The 19514-nt window shown below is 45.0% G+C and overlaps 2 protein-coding genes across 2 annotated transcripts; one reads left to right on the top strand and one right to left on the bottom strand.

The window, feature by feature from the left end:
- Positions 1-534: 534 nt before the first annotated feature.
- On the bottom strand, positions 535-2361 carry LOC133457971 (uncharacterized). Its single transcript, XM_061737381.1, has 3 exons — positions 2353-2361; positions 1419-1572; positions 535-1334 (listed from the first exon to the last, which is right to left on the bottom strand). Exons 1-3 carry the CDS (start codon positions 2359-2361, stop codon positions 550-552), a joined length of 948 nt encoding a protein of 315 aa, XP_061593365.1. The 3' UTR covers positions 535-549.
- tmco1 (transmembrane and coiled-coil domains 1) lies at positions 2331-19140 on the top strand. Its single transcript, XM_061737362.1, has 7 exons — positions 2331-2551; positions 3527-3604; positions 3704-3763; positions 3885-3931; positions 7398-7465; positions 7673-7817; positions 18725-19140. The coding sequence occupies exons 1-7, from the start codon at positions 2482-2484 to the stop codon at positions 18818-18820; spliced, it is 564 nt and encodes a 187-aa protein (XP_061593346.1). The 5' UTR covers positions 2331-2481; the 3' UTR covers positions 18821-19140.
- Positions 19141-19514: the final 374 nt, after the last annotated feature.

The raw sequence follows: 19514 nt of genomic DNA, 5'->3' as shown, positions 1-19514 counted from the left end.
AAACTCTTCATTTCTTTTATGAATCACTAGATCTGCTTCCAGGACCTGTTGTAACATTGTGGCGCGGTCTGTGTATTAAACAAATCCGTTTGTAAACAAGACCTCTGACCTCATGACGTCATCTCTGTGCGCGCGTCCCGGACACAGCTCTGTGTACAGAAACCTCACGCTACTGTTAGTTTACTGATAGTTATTTGAAACATGTCTGAATATTTGTCAAATTCTGAGGTTGTGGACGACGACTTTGAATATGATGGACGTCCTTACCGTTTTGAGCCGGAGTATACGGCTGAAGAGCTCACTGAACGGAGGACAGAGTGCGCGCACAGAGATGACTTCATGAGTTCAGAGGTCTTGTTTACAAACGGATTTGTTTAATACACAGACCGCGCCACAATGTTACAACAGGTCCTGGAAGCAGATCTAGTGATTCATAAAAGAAATGAAGAGTTTCGCGGCAATCATGTGTTATTTAGATGCTGCATCGTCTGCGTCCGTCTATGCCCTCATGCGCTCCATTACACGGAGAAGCGGCTCGCAAAAAACCTCCTAATATCTTCCGAAGGACTCCAAATGACACCAAACTTTTCTGGGTGAGTATACAACCATAAAAAATGTCATAAATAAGGTCCAGGTTGTAAAAAACCGAACTTTCCCTTTAAGTTGAGCCAGCAACTCTTCATGGCGCCTCTGTGCCTCTTCATGGCGCCTCTGTGCCTCTTCATGGCGCCTCTGACTGGCCTCCTGGGACTCCCGAAGGAACTGGAGGACGTCATCCTGTTCCCTCCGACGTTTATGAGGCCGTGTGGGTGTGGTGCTTGGTGTTGGTAGTGTAGCAGAGGAAGCCTCTGCTAGAGGTGCCGTCACAGCTGAAGACCTAAGCACCTCTGGTCTTCTTATGTCTAGCCCCGCGTCTGTGCCAACCACAGGGAAGGCAACGTCATGCTGCCCTCTTAAAAGCTCATCCATTTCACAAAAAAATTTGAAGCGGATGGTTCCTTTTCCTGTCCAACTGTTGTTATCCTTTATCCTTTTGTAACCGTCGACTAGTGTGTTCCACTTCCTGGCCACTTTATCCGGACAGAAGAACACAGAGAACTGAGTGCTGAGCTTCTCTGCAGTCTCAATCCATAAGTTCTTTTTATTTGACCTGGCAGATTTTAGCCGAGCATTCAGCTCCTTTAAAGTCTTTGGGAGACCGTCGGCTTCTGTCTCCAGGTGATGGCGCATCAGTTCGATTAAAAAGAGGGTCTGGTCCCTGGTGAAGCCTTCATTTGCAGGCAGGGCAGGAGATGGTGATGGGCTGAGGGGGCCAGCATTCTCCTTGAAACTCTCTACAAAACACATAAGTAGTAAGTTAACACATATTGTATCATAAACATCCCTTTTGTTATTATTATAATTTTTTTTTATCTTACCTGTTGTGGTTTGGCTGTCCTCAGCCTTAACCAGGTTTGCCACGGTGGTGCAGTCCGGGTTGAGGTAGTACGTGCTCGTGTCGTGTGCATTTTGGTACAAAGGAAATCCTCCTGTGCGGGTCCAAAAACAGGGCGGCGTTGTCGTCCATGAAGACTGGGGGGGGGAAGTTTACATCAGTCAATTCCCTCATTTACAACATGAAAAATGTTTTAGGAAGAAAACATTTTGCTGTAGCAGCCAGTGTTGTTTTTTTGAACGGCAAAAGAACAATAAAACCGTCGATCATCCTCTCAATCACAAATAGAGGATCGGGTTGCCGACACTCTACACTTACAGAGTAGTTTCATCGTTAAAAAAAAAACCTCAGAATGTGCATCCCTAATCCAGAGGTTATTCACAGCTACATCGTACACCACTTTTAACCCTTCTCCCCATAAATAGGTCACTGACAAAAACAACCACCGATCTACCAGGCTATTGTTGTTGTTAGCCGTTGTTAGCCGTTGTTAGCACGACCTACGTTGTAGTTCGCATATACCACATGAAAAATGTTAATTACACTACAGCAGCATTTCCACATATATATGCCGAACAATACTTGTATACGACTGATTTAGTGTGACCAAAACTAGACAGAAGTGCTATGAATTATTACAGGAGCTCTCTTCTACTTACTGTTTACAACCGGGGCAGCCATCTTGGAATGTGAACTGGGGGGTGGTGAAGACTCTCCCACTTTCCCAGTGGGTCATCCCAATTCGAGGGGCGTTTCAGTTGAAAAATCCTACTGGGAACTGGGAGATCCCCACTTCCCAGGACAAATGGAACGCGGCATAACGTCATTGGCAGCATTAAGGGAAACCACTTCCGGTTGATCCCGCCGCCCCCCCCCCCCCCGGGCGTGAACCGGAAGTGGTTTCCCTTAATGCTGACACAGACCATATGGAACTGAGGATCGGGATTTTGGTGGGACTTTAGGGTTTAAGAAAATTAAATTAAAATACTGCTGAAATTGAAATACTACTTTTTATTCATACGATTAGATGAACAGGAGTTAACACAATGAGCACCATGTTTGCAGACACCATTCTGATTGTTTTCATCTCTGTTTGTACAGCTCTGTTAGCCGAAGGTGGGTAAAATCTTGTCAAATGAACATATTATACTGACAGCCAAGTCTATTACTGTGCTCAATGCAGGGATACGTTATATTTCAGAGATTTGTCTAAATGAATCGTGGAAAAAGTGCACTAACATCATGCACATGAAATACAGTCAATTTTATTTCGTGTTTACTACGGTTGCTAGCTAGGATCGTTCTGGTTTAACAAGGTGTTTTGTGAAAAGTTTGACACATCCTGCTTTAACCGTGCTTGATCCTTGAGGGAAGCTATTCTTAGTTTAATCCATCTTCCACAATGATGTTAGCTGAACTGTAAATATTTTTTTGCACTACGTGTACAGTTTTTAAGTATTTTTGGTTTTGTATTTTATTTCTATTTTTTCCCACCTATGCATTTTCACATTATATCGTCAAGCCACTTAAATTTCCCTCATTGATCTGAAGTTATCAATACAAATCTTAGATGTAAAGCCGTTTAGATAAGATATTGTACTTGATTGAGGTAATTCATATTTGTAGATTTTAATATTGCCTTTTTGTTTTCATCCATATAAAATTACATTCCTCGTACGACTCAATGAGGAAGGCTTTTTTTAAGTTCTTGCTTTTGTTATGCAAATCTTCATGAAATTCACAAGCCCAGAAATGCATGTGCCAAATTAGTAGATCTAAGACCCACAGTGTTGTTCATTTTTTTCTGCATTTTTCTTGTGCAATTGACTTTTAATGACAATTTGTGAGGGTTCCCATGTTTATATGCTCTTAAAGGAATAATAAATAAATGTCAAGCCAACAAGGCCTCAGTATGTTCTTCATGCTCTGCACTTTGCTAAAACCATTTACGAGTTTGGCTCTGTTCCTAAATAACAATGGTACAAGATACTATTGACAGATACCATTGGGTAAATGTTTTGCAAATTTTTCAGGGTTTGTACTGGCATGTCCATTAATTATGTTTGCACAAACTTTATATTTCTTTCACAGGGATTACCTGGGTTTTAGTGTATCGGACTGAAAAGTACAAGAGGCTGAAGGCTGAAGTGGAAAAACAAAGCAAAAAACGTAAGTAACATGTGTCAATCTTATACTAATATGAATTTTGCACAGATAACTTTTTTTTTAGATTGTGTAAAAAAATCACTGTTTCTTTTCTGATTTTAGTTGAGAAGAAAAAAGAAACCATAACAGAATCCGCTGGACGTCAACAGAAGAAGAAGATTGGTAGGAATTCACTTGGCACAGTAGTTGTAATATGAATAATCCTTTGTGGACTTTGTTTATTAAGGTCCACTTCCTTGCACAGACAGTGTTTTGTTGTCAGTGATTTATTTGTCTATTACAGAGAGACAGGAGGAGAAACTAAAGAACAACAACAGAGACCTCTCTATGGTGAGATTGCTTACAGTGAACACAGTAATGTGTGTGAGAAAGCATACGCTTTATTCCTAAGGTTGTGATTGTCACATAATGGTGTTCAAAACTCAAAACACATTTAAAGCAACAAACATGTTATGAGCACACCGAAAAGTACCACAGAATGTAAAATGATCATTGTGAGGACTCCTTCATAGCTTGAGGGCACACAGAACAGTAGTTACAAGCAAAAATATTCCCATATGGCGGGGGCGACTAATGAGGAAGTGATTATGATATATTTTTTTTTTATTAACAAAACTATATGCATTGGTGATAAACATTCAAAAACGGCTAACACCCAGATTCTGAGCATCTCAGCCTTCTATTTTTGATTTTAAACTTGTAATAGTGCTATAGCCAACCCTTCCTGATTTTTTTTTTTCAACTTTAATTTTAATTTCCTTTTCTACCCACTTTAAGGAAATAGTTGTCTCATCCCATTTTATATAATTTATCCTGTTATTGGTGGAGAGTTACCTTTTTAAAAAAATGCCTTTGTTTGCATCATGAAAAGCAGGACTTTTAGCATATGTTAGATAATACATACATGTTTTTTAACAATTATATATATATATATATATATATATATATATATATATATATATATATATATATATACTTGTATGTATGTATGTATGTATGTATGTATATATATATATATATACATACTATGCAAGTACTTATCACATACAAATTTGAACAGGAACTTACTGATGAAATGATCAAAACAGATGCGTATCTTGCTGATCCTGTGACAGCTCCATTTTTCTTTTGTTTTGGTGTCTCATCACCTTAAGCATTCTATATAACAATCTCTCATCAAACTTTGACTGCCATCCATTTGTTTGTCTACGAATATGGCAGGGTGTGCAAGACGTGACACAAAATTGCTATATACAGTGGGTACAGAAAATATTCAGACCCCTTTAAATTTTTTCTCTCTTGGTTTTTATTGCAGCCATTTGCTAAAATCAAAAAAGTTAATTTTATTTCTTATTAATATACACTCAGCACCCCATCTTGACAGAAAAAAACTGAAATGTAGAAATTTTTGCAAATGTACTACAAGAGAAAAACTAAAACATCACATGGTCATTCAGACCCCTTTCTGTGAGACTCACATGCTGAGATGGTTCTGCTCCTTCATTGGAGTCCAGATGTGTTTAATTAAACTGATTGGACTTGATTAGGAAAGGCCCACACCTGTCTATATAAGAGCTTACAGCTCACAGTGCATGTTAGAGCAAATGAGAATCATGAGGTCGAAAGAACTGCCCAAGGAGCTCAGAGACAGAATTATGGCAAGGCACAGATCTGGCCAAGGTTACAAAAGAATGTCTGCAGCACTCAAGGTTCCTAAGAGCGGAGTGGCCTCCATAATCCTTAAATGGAAGAAGTTTGGGATGCCCAGAACTCTTCCTAGATCTGACTGTCTAGACTGAGCAATCGTGGGAGAAGAGCCTTGGTGAGAGAGGTAAAGAAGAACCCAAAGATCACTGTGGCTGAGCTCCAGAGATGCAGTAGGGAGATGGGAAAGTTCCACGAAGTCAACTATCACTGCAGACCTCCATCAGTCAGGTCTTTATGGCAGAGCGGCCGATGGAAGCCTCTCCTCAGTGCAAGACATATGAAAGCCCGCATAGAGTTTGCCAAAAAACACATGAATGACGCCCAGATTATGAGAAATAAGATTTGCTGTTCTGATGAGACATATAATGAACTTGTTGGTGTTCATTTTAAGCGGTATGTGTGGAGAAAAGCAGGCCCTGTCCCTCACCTGCTCAATACAATCCCAACAGTGAAACATGGCGGTGGCAGCATCATGCTATGGGGGTGTGTTTCAGCTGCAGGGACAGGACGACTGGTTGCAATTGAAGGAAAGATGAATGTGGCCAAGTACAGTGAAATCCTGGCAGGGAACCTCTTCCAGACTGCCAGGACCTCAGACTGGGCAGAAGGTTCACCTTCCACAACACTGTGACCATTCTTGACTGGCCCAGCCAGAGTCCTGACCTAAACCCAATTCACCATCCAACCTGACAGAACTGGAGAGGATCTGCAAGGAAAAATGGCAGAGGATCCCAAATCCAGGTGTGAAAAACTTGTTGCATCATTCCCATAAAGACTCATGTTTGTACTCGCTCAAAAGGGTGCTGCTACTCAACACTGAACAAAGGGTCTGAATACATCTGATATTTAAGTTTTTCTTTTTTAATACATTTGCAAAAATGTATACATTTCAGTTTTTTCTGTCAAGATTGGGTGCTGAGTGAACATTAATGAGAATTTTTTTTTATTTTAGCAAATGGCTGCAATGAAACCAAGAGGGAAACATTTAAAGAGGTCTGAATACTTTCTGTACCCACTGTATGAGCCAGCTGAATTTCTTCAACCACTAAGAGTCCAAACCACTCAATCTGTGTTTTAATAGTATCTAGAAATATAAAAACTATTCTAAAACCATGTAGCAGCTTCTCTTCTGACATGGATCAGTTGAAAGAGCTTCCTGGGCAACATGGCGGTGCGCAGTGTGAGAAAAACAGGCTTTAAAATGGCTCTTCAGAAACCTGTAGGTCATGTGACTGATTTTTTTGTCCATTATATTTACAATCTATGGTTTAATTTCAATTTTTCAATTTAATTTTATTAACCTAGCGTCTTTTACACCATAAGTTGTCTTTAGGTGCTTTCCAGAGACCCAGAACAAGAACACCAAGCAATTATTACATAAACAATGGCAGGCAAAAGCTCCCCTAGTGGGGAAAAAAACCTTACACCAAACTCTGGCAAGAAAAACTCCCCTTTAGGAGGGAAGAAACCTTGAACAGGAAAAAACCCTTACAATAATATTTGGTTTAATAAATGCCAAAATGGTGATGGCAGAAGTACCAGAATTCAAGTTATGTTAATGGAATTTGTTGGGGTGCTGCTCGAAATGGTATGCATTTTCAATCACCAATACAATCATATCAATTCCTGTTTGAACATCAAGCAAAAGGACCTGCATCTTGACTAAAAAAGACTTTGACAGAGTGTTTAAGTGTCCATAGACTTCATAAAGGGTCAGTCAGACATCTGACACTTTTGCCTTCAGAAATTCAAATGTCAAGTGAAAGAGCAAGCATGTGCTGAGAAGCGTGAATTCATGACCCCTAACAAGCTAAACTCTGCAATTTAGTACTCCTCTATGCACTTCCAGGACAGAAAACATATCTTTAAAGATAGTTTTAATTATGCAGGTACATTTTCCTGTGCTTATATCATGTTTATGCATATTCGTGTTTTCCATGCATGCTCATTTTCATATAGATTTGCTTTGATGCCAACTAAATGGCATAGCCTTGCACTTATATAGGCTTCCAGTGTACAGTAAAGGCTATGTAAAGTTGTTCATTTAACTTTTAATTTCCATTTTTAATCTGGAGCATATTTTTTGTAGGTGCGCATGAAGTCCATGTTTGCCATTGGCTTCTGCTTTACAGCTTTGATGGGCATGTTTAACTCCATGTAAGTTAACATTTTCTTCATATATTGTATCTTTTCATTTAAATTCAGACAGATTGCAAGAAAAAACCTGATGAAGATTAGTGGACGTTTTATTTGCTGAGGGCTGGCTTATGCCTTGTATTCCAACTTCCTTAGTCCTTGACAAAAAAAGGTGTTGCCACTAAATTAATTCCTGTTTTCTTGTTTTGTTCTTTGATATATATCCAGTTTTGATGGAAGAGTAGTGGCAAAATTGCCATTTGTGCCACTGTCCTATATCCAGGGACTGTCCCATCGCAACCTACTGGGCGAGGATTACACCGACTGCTCCTTTATCTTCCTTTATATTCTCTGCACCATGTCCATCAGACAGGTAAAATTGCATCATAGTGCTGCTGTTTATATAAAGCATGTCTGTTTTGTGTGTAAAATGCAAAAAAGAATGTATGAATGCATCTAAGAAAGATCCAGCTCTCTGATTCTGTAACACTAGCATATTATCTGAAAAGACACAAGCTCTGCATAATGCATTACCACTTCTATTCATTCTCTGTGAGAATGTTGTTGTCTACATTTCTGCTGCAGTTTGCCTGTGGTCAGCTAAAAAAACGCATGATTCACAGTGGGAACTTGTACCATGACCACAGTCTATTGAACTATGACAAAGGTGACAATTGTTTATATATTAACTAGAACTGTTGCACAATTTAAAACTATTATTCAAACTTTGGAACCAATATTGCACATCTGTGATACTGCACATTTAGAGATGTACAATAATTCTGTAAAAATATTAAATCAGGGGGTCATACCGGCAAAATTGCTACTACCTGGTGTATGTGTCAGTGGGGCTCATGGCAGACAGACGGCAGCTGTTCACCGGGATTAAGGGCTCGCCGATAGTTGATGTCCATCCTGTTGATCCGGAGACCAACCTTGTTAAGGAGAGCATCAAACTCACTCTTTTACTACGTGGAAATAACGCCGATACCAAGCATCGTCAAAAAACTCCGATATCAGCCAAATTCCCCACAGAGTCGCCGGGTTCGCAGCACTTTGTGGACCCAGATGGACTGACGGCGCCGGTAACCATGATACGTCATTCTACACGCCCATACAGGTTATGTTGCGCATATAACGCCTGTCGATTCGCCTTCAGGCACAAGGTGGCAAATAATATGCCTTGGGTTTATATTACCCAATGCACGTTAAACATGGATTCATCATCAAACGATAATAGCAAGATCCAATCTAAAAGCGCCTTATGAGAGCAACCAGGAAGAACTCCAAGCCAAGACGTTAACTCCTGAGCTTCGAGGGTGCTTTGGCTCCTCCCGGTAGTAGTTTTGTGCTTTTGCAACAACTTTTTTTTCTTTTTGCTCTGGACTTGTAATTTTGAATTTGCACCTGTGACTGTCAGACTGTTACCGTTCAATCAAAAATTTCCAATGTGAATCTGTTTATTGGGACTTGCACTTTCTGAACCAGATGTGCCTCCATAGTATGGTATCCTGGCTGTGCAATGTGTTGTACATGAAATACAAGTTAGAGGGAAAAAAGCATGAACGCAAACATAATTCAAGAGTGGATATAACATAAGTAATATATGAGTTACTGTCTGAAGAGGCTGTTTTGTGGACCTGCAGCATGTGCAGATTGATGGCTTAGGATGCTCAATTGTCTTTTTTTTGCCTGTTAACACATTCACCATGTACATTTCACCTAAATGCAGTTTATTTTTCATAATGATGCATACATTTGCATCAAATTCCATTTCAGGCCACACACAGGAAAACTCTGTAAAGCAAGTTCAGTTAATCCATCATTCCATTGTACCTGTTTAGTGTCTGCTGGAGCCTTTCCCAGCTCTCATCTGGTGAAAGCTACGGGTAAATCAAATCTATTATTATTATTTATTATACCTGGACAGGTCATGAGTCCGGTGTAGGGCCACATAAATCAGAATGGCTTTTATTGCCAGTATGTCAAGACACATGAGAAATTTGCCTTTGGTTCACTTGGCTCTCAAGTGGAAAAAAAAGGGAAAAAAAGAATGGAAATATAAACATAAGCCAGAACAATAGTATAAAAAATAGATAATAATAAAAAATAAAAACAGAAGGTAAAATAAATAGCAGCATGGTGGCTTAGTGGTTAGCACTGTTGCCTCACAGCAAGAAGGTTCCCGGTTCGACTCCCAGGCCCAGCAGGGTGTTTCTGTGTGGAGTTTGCATGTTCTCCCCGTGCTTGCATGGGTTTTCTCTGGTTACTCTGGCTTCCTCCCACAGTCCAAAAACATGCATGCTAGGTTAATTGGTGATTTTAAATTGCCCGTAGGTGTGAGTGTGTCTGGTTGTGTGTATATGTGGCCCTGCGATGGACTGGTGACCTGTCCAGGGTGAACCTGCCTCTCACCTGAAAATAGCTGGGATAGGCTCCAGCAGACCCCCGTGACCCTGAAAAGGATAAAGCGGGTATAGATAATGGATGGATGGTAAAATAAATATATAGATATATGTATGTACACATAAGTAACTGTTTGAGAGTTATTGCTATTGTTTTGGCTGTTTAACACAGACACAGCCTGAGGGAAGAACCTGCTCTTGTGTCTGGTGGTTTTGGCGTACAGCGTTCTGCAGCGTTGCCTGCCCATGTCCTGACTCTGGACAAGTACAGGTCCTGGATGGAGGGCAGGCTGACACCAATGATTTTCTCTGCAGACCTTACTGTCCGCTGCAATCTGTTCTTTTCCTGTTTGGTTACCGATCCAAACCAAACAGTGTTGGAGGAGCAGAGAACAGACCAGACTATTGCCGTGTAGATCTGGATCAGCAGCTCCTTTGGCAGATTGAGCTTCCTGAGCTGGGGCAGGAAATAAAACCTCTGCTGGGCCTTCAGCAGAGGTTTTCAGGATGGCGACTGTGTTGATCTCCCACTTCAGGTCCTGGGAGATTGCGGAGTCCAGAAACTTGAAGGCTTCAACAGCAGCCCCAGAGCTGTCGGTGATGGTGATGGGTGGGAGAGTGGGGGGGCTCCTCCTGAACTCCACTGTCATCTCCACAGTTTTGAGCGTGTTCAGCTCCATATCGTTCTGACCACACCAGCAGACCTCCTTCAACCTCCCCGTCTGTTTGCAGACTCATCACCGTCCCGGATGAGGCCGATGACGGTTGTGTCGTCTGCAAACTTCAGGAGGTTAACAGACGGGTCTTGTGGGGTGCAGTTGTTGGTGTAAAGGGAGAAGAGCAGTGGGGAGAGCACACACCCCTGCTCATAGTCTGGGTGCTGGAAGTGATGCTCCCAAGTCTCACCTGCTGCTTCCTGTCAGTCAGTTAAATTACAAATCCACTGACGGGTGTAGGAGAGCACAGTGAGCTGGGTGAGTCTGGAGTGGAGGATGGCCAGGATGATGGTGTTGAACACCGAGCTGAAGTCCACAAACAGGAATCCTCGCATACGTCCCTGGGGTGTCGAGGTGTAGTGCAGTCCAATGAAGGTTTTAATGACTACAGATGTGAGGGCCAAGGGCCTGTAGCCTTTCAGACCAGTGATGATGGGTTTATTGGGGACCGGGATGATTGTGGAAAGTTTGAAGCATGAGGGGACTTCACACAGCTCCAGGGATCTGTTGAAGATCTGGGTGAAGATGGAGGCCAGCTGGTCAGCACAGACCTTCAGGCAGGAGGGGGACAGACCGTCTTGGCCGGGTGCCTTCCTGGTCTTCTGTCTGAGGAAAAGCTGACTGACCTTGAGTGCTGGTGGGGGGTCAGAGGGGAGAGGGGGTGGAGGTGAGTCTGCAATGGCTGGGGGGATGGTTCACTGCAATGTTGGGGGATGGTCTCCTGTAGTTGGGGATGTTCAGCAGGCCTCTCCACACTGACCCCAGGTCGTTGGCTAAAAGGCTGTTTCTGATCTTTCCTGCAAAGCTCCTCTCGGCTGCTTTCACCTCCGTTGTCAGGCCTGGTTATACAGGGCTCTGTCCCCGCTTCTGTAGGCCTCCTCCTTAGCCTGTCCAAGCTTCGTAAGTTTACAGGAGAACCAGGGTTTTTTGTTGTGGTATGTGCAGACGGTCTTGGTGGGCACACACACGTCCCGACAAAAACTGATCTATGATGTCAGGGTATGAGTCAGTTCATGCAGGTCTGAGGCGGCAGCCTCAAAAACACTCCAATCAGTGCAGTCAAAGCAGGCTTGTAATTCCACTTTGGTGTCATCGGTCCATGTCCTCACCGTGTTGACCACAGGCTCAGCAGATTTCAGCTTCTGCCTCTAGGTCGGGATCAGATGAACCACGCAGTGATCAGAGTCCCAAGGCTGCACGGGGGACAGAGCGATACCAGGCCTTCAAAACTGTGTAACAATGGTCCAGAGTGTTTGTGTCCCAGGTGGGACACTTAGGGCCCGATTTACTAAGATCCTAAATAAAGAGTACTAAATTGCGTGTGGACTGAAAAAGTTTGCACGTGCTGTTGTTGTGTGTTTTGCGGGTGATCAACTAAGATTGCGTGCGCAATTGATAACAGGTGCAAAAAGCAAGATTTAAATGAGGTGTTGCGTGTCTTAGGGTTTGCGGCGCAAACTTTGCGCCATGGAGAGTCTGGATGGAAAGCAGGATATAGTGGCAAGCGCACGACGAGTTGGAGTTAGAGATATTAGTGGAAGAGGCAAATTGTTGTGCCGTATTCAGCACCCCTGCCGTGAAAAGCACCCCCTCATATATTCAATGATAAGTAGACCAAGAAAAAAAACAACACACTGACACTTCAATATATTTATATATACACACTCACACAAACACATACTTAGGAGTTTATATTATATATATTTACAAATATTATGGAAGACAACACAGTAAGCAGGCTATTAATTCATCAATGAGCGCATTTAAACATGAATCATTAACACAAAACTGGACGCTAAACAGAACGTGACACGGAATGAGAATATCATTTTTGTCATTGTGTGTACGTTGTCATTTGTAGTAAATTAAACATGAGCATTTAGTCCTTTTTGACATTTACTTGTGAATAAGAGATCTGTGGGTAATATATGTCGACGAGGGGGTGCTTTTCACGGCAGGGGTGCTGAATACGGCACAACACCTGCCGGGGTATGACACGCTAGAGCCAACTGCAGAACAGGCGCACAATAAGAAACACTTTTTTCTCCATGAAAACACGTGATTTATTTATTATCACAAATAAAACAATGAATGTGCCTCCTGTGGCAACCTTTTGCTGAATAATACTCGATTTAACATTCAAATAAAATATTTCTCCTTTTGCATGTGGAGAATCCTCACAATAAATTGAGCCATCCCCACCCCAGTCCTCAAATCAGGCACCAACAAGCATCGGTGCGTAATGCTGGGCAGATTAGCACCTTCCTTTCGAACGTATTAAATACAGACGCAATCACAATCCCCGCAAAAACTTTCAGGCTTGGTAAATCTCATTGCGCGTGTTAAATGGACATATTTGCATTTTACCCTCCCAGTATTTAGCTATTTCTGGCGGGTACGCCCCATATTGATTATTCATCAGGGCAAAAGTCACTCATCTTCTCACTCATCTTCTCCCGCTTTATCCGTTACCGGGTCGCGGGGGCAGCAGCCTCAGCAGGGATGCCCAGACTTCCCTCACCCCAGACACCTCCTCCAGCTCTTCCGGGGGGAGTCCGAGGCGTTCCCAGGCCAGCCGAGAGACATAGTCTCTCCAGCGTGTCCTGGGTCTTCCCCGGGGTCTCCTCCCGGTGGGACATGCCTGGAACACCTCCCTAGGGAGGCGTCCAGGAGGCATCCGGTACAGATGCCCAAGCCACCTCAGCTGACTCCTCTCACCCTATCTCTAAGGGAGCGTCCAGCCACCCTGCGGAGGAAACTCATCTCGGCCGCTTGTATCCGCGATCTTGTCCTTTCGGTCACTACCCAAAGTTCATGACCATAGGTGAGGGTAGGGGCGTAGATTGACCGGTAAATCGAGAGCTTCGCCTTTCGACTCAGCTCCCTCTTTACCACGACGGTCCAGTACATCGACCGCATTACTGCGGACGCTGCACCGATCCGCCTGTCAATCTCACGCTCCATTGTTCCCTCACTCGTGAACAAGATCCCGAGATACTTGAACTCCTCCACCTGAGGCAGGACTTCTCCACCCACCCGGAGAAGGCATGCCACCCTTTTCCGGTCGAGAACCATGGCCTCGGTCTTGGAGGTGCTGATTCTCATCCCTGCCGCGTCGCACTCGGCCGCAAACCGCCCCAGCACATGCTGGAGGTCCCGGTCTGATGAAGCCAACAGGACAACATCATCTGCAAAAAGCAGAGATGAAATCCTGAGGTTCCCAAACCGGATCCCCTCCGGCCCCTGGCTGCGCCTAGAAATCCTGTCCATAAAAATTATGAACAGGACCGGTGACAAAGGGCAGCCCTGCCGGAGTCCAACATGCACCGGGAACAAGTCTGACTTACTGCCGGCAATGCGAACCAGACTCCTGCTTCGATCATACAGAGACCGGACAGCCCTTAGTAGAGGGCCCCGGACTCCATACTCACTCAGCACCCCCCACAGAATGGCACGAGGGACACGGTCAAATGCCTTCTCCAGATCCACAAAACACATGTAGACTGGTTGGGCAAATTCCCATGAACCCTCGAGCACCCTGCGGAGGGTATAGAGCTGGTCCAGTGTTCCACGACCGGGACGAAAACCGCATTGTTCCTCCTGAATCCGAGGTTCGACTATCGGCCGTAATCTCTCTCCAGTACTCTGGCGTAGACTTTCCCCGGGAGGCTGAGAAGTGTGATCCCCCTGTAGTTGGAACACACTCTCCGGTCCCCCTTTTTGAACAGAGGGACCACCACCCCGGTTTGCCACCCCAGCGGTACTGTCCCCTTCCTCCATGCAATGTCGCAGAGGCGTGTCAGCCAAGACAGCCCTACGACATCCAGAGACTTGAGGTACTCAGGGCGAATCTCATCCACCCCCGGTGCCCGGCCACCGAGGAGCTTACGAACCACCTCGGTGACCTCGGCTTGGGTGATGGATGAGCACGCCTCCGAGCCCCAACCCTCTGCTTCCTCAGTGGAAGGCATGTCAGTCGGGTTAAGGAGATCCTCGAAGTATTCCTTCCACCGTCCGACAATGTCCCCAGTCGAGGTCAACAGCTCCCCACCAGCACCATAAATGGTGCCGGCAGAGTACTGCTTCCCCCTTCTGAGGCGCCGAACGGTCCTCCAGAATTTCCTCGAGGCCGACCGAAAGTCCTCCTCCATGGCCTCCCCGAACTCCTCCCAGACCCGAGTTTTTGCCTCCAAGACTGCCCGAGCAGCGGCCCGCTTGGCCTGCCGGTACCTATCTACTGCGTCAGGAGTCCCACCGGCCAACATAGCCCGGTAGGACTCCTTCTTCAGTCTGACGGCATCCTGTACTTCCGGTGTCCACCACCGGGTTCTATGATTGCCGCCACGACAGGCACCGGAGACCTTGCGTCCGCAGCTTCGAGCCGCCGCGTTGACAATGGAGGCAGAGAACATGGTCCACTCGGACTCGATGTCCCCCGCCTCCCCCGGGATCCGAGAGAAGCTCTCCCGGAGGTGGGAGTTGAAGATGTCCCTGACAGAGGGCTCAGCCAGACGTTCCCAACAGACCCTCACAATCCGTTTGGGTCTGCCCGGTCTGTCCAACCTCCTCCTCCGCCAGCGCATCCAACTCACCACCAGGTGGTGATCAGTTGACAGCTCAGCCCCTCTCTTCACCCGAGTGTCCAAGACATGCGGCCGAAGGTCAGATGAAACGACAACAAAGTCGATCATTGACCTCCGGCCTAGGGTGTCCTGGTGCCACGTGCACTGATGGACACCCTTATGCCTGAACATGGTGTTCGTGATGGACAAGCTGTGACTCGCACAGAAGTCCAACAACAAAACACCACTCGGGTTCAGATCGGGGAGGCCGTTCCTCCCAATCACGCCTCTCCAGGTATCACTGTCATTGCCCACGTGAGCGTTGAAGTCCCCCAGTAGAACAATGGAGTCCCCAGTTGGAGCACTATCAAGTACTCCTCCCAGGGACCCCAAGAAGGCCGGGTACTCCCCACTGCTGTTCGGCCCGTAGGCACAAACAACAGTGAGAGACCTATCCCCGACCCGAAGGCGCAGGGAAGCGACCCTCTCGTTCACCGGGGTGAACTCCAACACATGGCGGCTGAGCTGGGGGGCTATAACCAAGCCCACACCAGCCCGCCGCCTCTCACCATGGGCAACTCCAGAGTGGTGGAGGGTCCAGCCCCTTTCAAGGAGCTGGGTTCCAGAGCCCAAGCTATGTGTGGAGGTGAGCCCGACTATCTCTAGCCGGTATCTCTCAACCTCACGCACAAGCTCCGGCTCCTTCCCCCCCAGCGAGGTGACATTCCATGTCCCCACTGTGAGGGTTGATGTCCAGGGATTGGGTCGTCGAGGCACCCCGCCACGACTGCTACCCAGCCCACAATGCACCGGCCTGCCATGGTCCTTCCTGCGGGTGGTGGGCCTACTGGAAGGCGGACCCGCGTCGCCGTTTCGGGCTGAGCCCGGCCGGGTCCCACGGGCAAAGACCCGGCCACCAGGCGCTCGCCTACGAGCCCCGACCCCAGGCCTGGCTCCAGGGCGGGGCCCCGGTGACGCCGATCCGGGCGACGTAACGGTCCTTGATTTGACTTTATCCATGGTAGGCTTTGTGAACCGCTCTTAGTCTGGCCCGTCACCCAGGACCTGTTTGCCATGGGAGTCCCTACCAGGGGCGAAAGTGCCCCCGACAACATAGCTCCTAGGATCACTCGGGCACACAAACCCCTCCACCACAGTAAGGTGGCGGTTCAAGGAGGGGGCAATCCTGACAATCCTCAGGGCAAAAGTACTAAATGAATAGCGTGTGCTATTTTGCTCATTTGAGAGGCACAGTCCTCTTTGCACGCTGTTAGTAGATCAGCTTGCACATTGCTTTGCGGGTGATGTCAAGTTTGCACACGTTTTTACGCACGCAAACCTTTAGTAAATCAGGCCCTTAATGTGCTGTTTGTAGTTTTGGAAGTTCAACACTGAGGTTGGCTCTGTTAAAGTCCCCCAAAACGATGAGCAGAGAGTCTGGGTGTTTTTCTCCACGTAGTTTATTTGGTCGAGCAGGTGTTGTAACGCCTCAGGCCTGAGGAGAGATGGAAACTCTGACCAGAACAAACGAGGAAAACCTGCGGTGAATAAAACGGTTTGCGGTTTATGAATGTGTCCAGGTGTGGACTACATGATTTGATCAGGACCGTGACATTAGAACACCAACTTTGGTTCATATACAAACCGGATTCGGTTGAAGTTGGGAAACAAAATACAATGGTTTGACAATCCTTTTCAACCCATAGTCAATTGAATACACTACAAAGACAACATATTTAAAGCTCAAACTCATAAACTTTATATTATTTTTCAAATAATGAACTTAGAATTTCATGGCTGCAACACGTGCAGTAGAAGTTGGGAAAGGGCATGTTTACCACTTTGTTACATCACCTTTCCTTTTAATAACACTCAATAAACGTTTTGGAAGAGAGGAGGCTAATTCTCTTAGCTTCTCATGTGGAATTCGTTCCCATTCTTGCTTGATGAACCGCTTCAGTTGTTCAACAGTCCGGGGTCTTCTCTGTCGTATTTTACGCTTCATAATGCGTCACACATTTTCAATGGGAGACAGGTCTGGACTGCAAGCGGGCCGGGGGAGAACCTGGACTTTTACTTCCAAGCCACGCTGTTGTAACATGTGCAGAATGTGGCTTGGCATTGTCTTGCTGAAATAAGCAGCATCTGAAAAAGACGTGGCTTGGATGGCAGCATATGTTGCTCCAAAATCTGTATGTACTTTTCAGCATTTATGTTCCTTCACAGAAATGTAAGTCCCCCATGCCATGGGAACTAATGCACCCCCAAACCATCACAGATGCTGCTCTGGAACTCTGCGTTGATAACACTCCGGATCTTTGGTCCGGAGGACACGACGTCAAGTGTTTCCCAAAACTATTTGAAAAGTGGACTCATCAGACCACAAAACACTTTTCCATTGAGCATCAGTCCATTTTACATGAGCTCGGGCCCAGATAACCCGGCGGTGTTTCTGGATGTTGTTCATAAACGGCTTTTGCTTTGCATGGTAGAGTTTTAACCTGCACTTACTGGTGTAGTGACCAACTGTATTTACTGACAGTGGTTCTCTGAAGTGTTCCTGAGCCCATCTGGTGATATCCTTTACACACTCATGTGGGTTTTTAAGGCAGTGCCGTCTGAGGGGTTGAAGGTCACGGTCATTCAGTCTTGGTTTCCGGACGTGGCGCTTACGTGCAGTGATTTCACCAGATTCTCTGAACCTTTTGATGATATATGCACCGTAGATGTTGAAATCCCTGAATTCCTTGCAATTTTGCTTTGAGAAATGTTGTTCTTAAACTGTTCAACTATTTTCTCACGCAGTTGTGGACAAAGTGGTGACCCTCACCCCATCCTTGCTTGTGAATGACTGAGCATGTTTGGGGAGGCTCCTTTTATACCCAATCATTACCCACCTGTTCCCAATTAGCCTGATCACATGTGGGATGTTCCAAATAGGTGTTTGATGAGCTTTTCTCAGCTTTCTCAGGATTTTTTGCCACCATGCCAACTTTTACTGGACGTGTTGCAGCCATGAAATTCTAAGTTAATTATTATTTGGCAAAAAACAATTAAGTTTATCAGTTTGAACATTAAATATGTTTTCTTTGTAGTGTATTGAATTGAATATAGGTTGAGAAGGATTTTCAAATCGTTGTATTTTGTTTTTATTTACATTTTACACAATTTCCCAACTTCAACCGAATCCGACCAACCAGATTCCGCCTCCCCTCCTTTTGGTCCTGAGCTCCGTTGCGCGGCCCGCTCTGTGCAGGTGAAGTGAAGAGTCTGGGATGTGCTCACTGCGCACAGGGCAGCAGAATGGTTTAGGTTAAAGAGACAAACAACCGCACTCACTCATACACATACTTATTCGCTTGGGCAATTTAGAGTTACCAATGAACCTGACATACATATTTTGGACTGTACCCAGACAAAATTCAGACAAGTTTAAAGATCAAGGTGTCACCTAAAAACATTGCTTTGTACGGTAGTTTCCAATAATATTGTCCGTATCTGAGTTTTGATGTGTCAGTATTTAACATTGTCATATGAATTTTGAAGAGGAACCTTTTTTTCTGAGGGAGATTTTTTTGCTGTTTGTCTTTCTTTTAGAACATCCAGAAGATGCTTGGGCTTGCTCCCTCAAGAGCTGCAACAAAGCAGGCTGGAGGCTTCCTTGGACCTCCTCCCCAAGCAGCCAAGTTTTAATAATCAGCCCACAACTCTGCAATCCTTATCAACTTTTTGTTCTGAAGTAAATGTTTTGTCTGTTGCAGGTACTGCATTGCTTATTTGATGTCACATTTATTTGTTATTTCATTAGATTAGAGGTTTATTGGGTTTTTTTTCTTGATCTTTTAATTACTAAACGTAACATGTGTCTGCCATGTATTCAGCTCATGCCATACGTGTTTTGGAGATTTTAATTATTTTCTGACAAAATGTCCTTCAGCCCAGTTTCAGTATTGTTGTATGCCATTATCTTTTAATGTAACTTAATAATTACCTAATAAAGTCTTTTAAGCATATTTAAATGTTTTCCTTCAAATTTCTTGTTAATGTTGTGGGGTTTACTTGTGCCCACATCTTCTGCCAGGAATCTTGGTGTCATGTTAGACAGCCAGCTGACCTTTAAGGACTGTGATGCCTCAGTTTCCCAGTCTTGCCGGTTCGCTCTTTACAACATCAGGAAAATCCGACCCTACCTGACAGAACATACGATACAGCTCTTGGTTCAGGCTCTGGTAATGTCACGTATCGACTACTGTAATTCCTTGTTGGTCGGCCTTCCTGCTGCTCAGTTAAACCTCAGATTACCCAGAATGCGGCAGCACGTCTGGTCTCCAACCAACCCAAGAGAGCTCATGTCACTCTCTCACTGGTTTCCAGTTGCAGCATCAAG

The sequence above is a fragment of the Cololabis saira genome, chromosome 13 (assembly GCF_033807715.1).
Source record: "Cololabis saira isolate AMF1-May2022 chromosome 13, fColSai1.1, whole genome shotgun sequence".
Taxonomy (NCBI): Eukaryota; Metazoa; Chordata; class Actinopteri; order Beloniformes; family Belonidae; genus Cololabis; species Cololabis saira.
The sequence above is the reverse complement of the archived record's forward strand: the minus strand, read 5'-3'. Positions and strand labels throughout refer to the sequence as shown.

Coding starts and splice junctions, on each gene's coding strand:
- tmco1 (XM_061737362.1), top strand. CDS start 2,482: ATGAGCACCATGTTTGCAGACACCATTCTGATTGTTTTCATCTCTGTT. Junction 3,605..3,703: donor GGAAAAACAAAGCAAAAAAC/GTAAGTAACATG, acceptor TTCTGATTTTAG/TTGAGAAGAAAAAAGAAACC. Junction 3,764..3,884: donor TCAACAGAAGAAGAAGATTG/GTAGGAATTCAC, acceptor TGTCTATTACAG/AGAGACAGGAGGAGAAACTA.
- LOC133457971 (XM_061737381.1), bottom strand. Junction 1,335..1,418: donor GGACAGCCAAACCACAACAG/GTAAGATAAAAA, acceptor TGTGTTTTGTAG/AGAGTTTCAAGGAGAATGCT.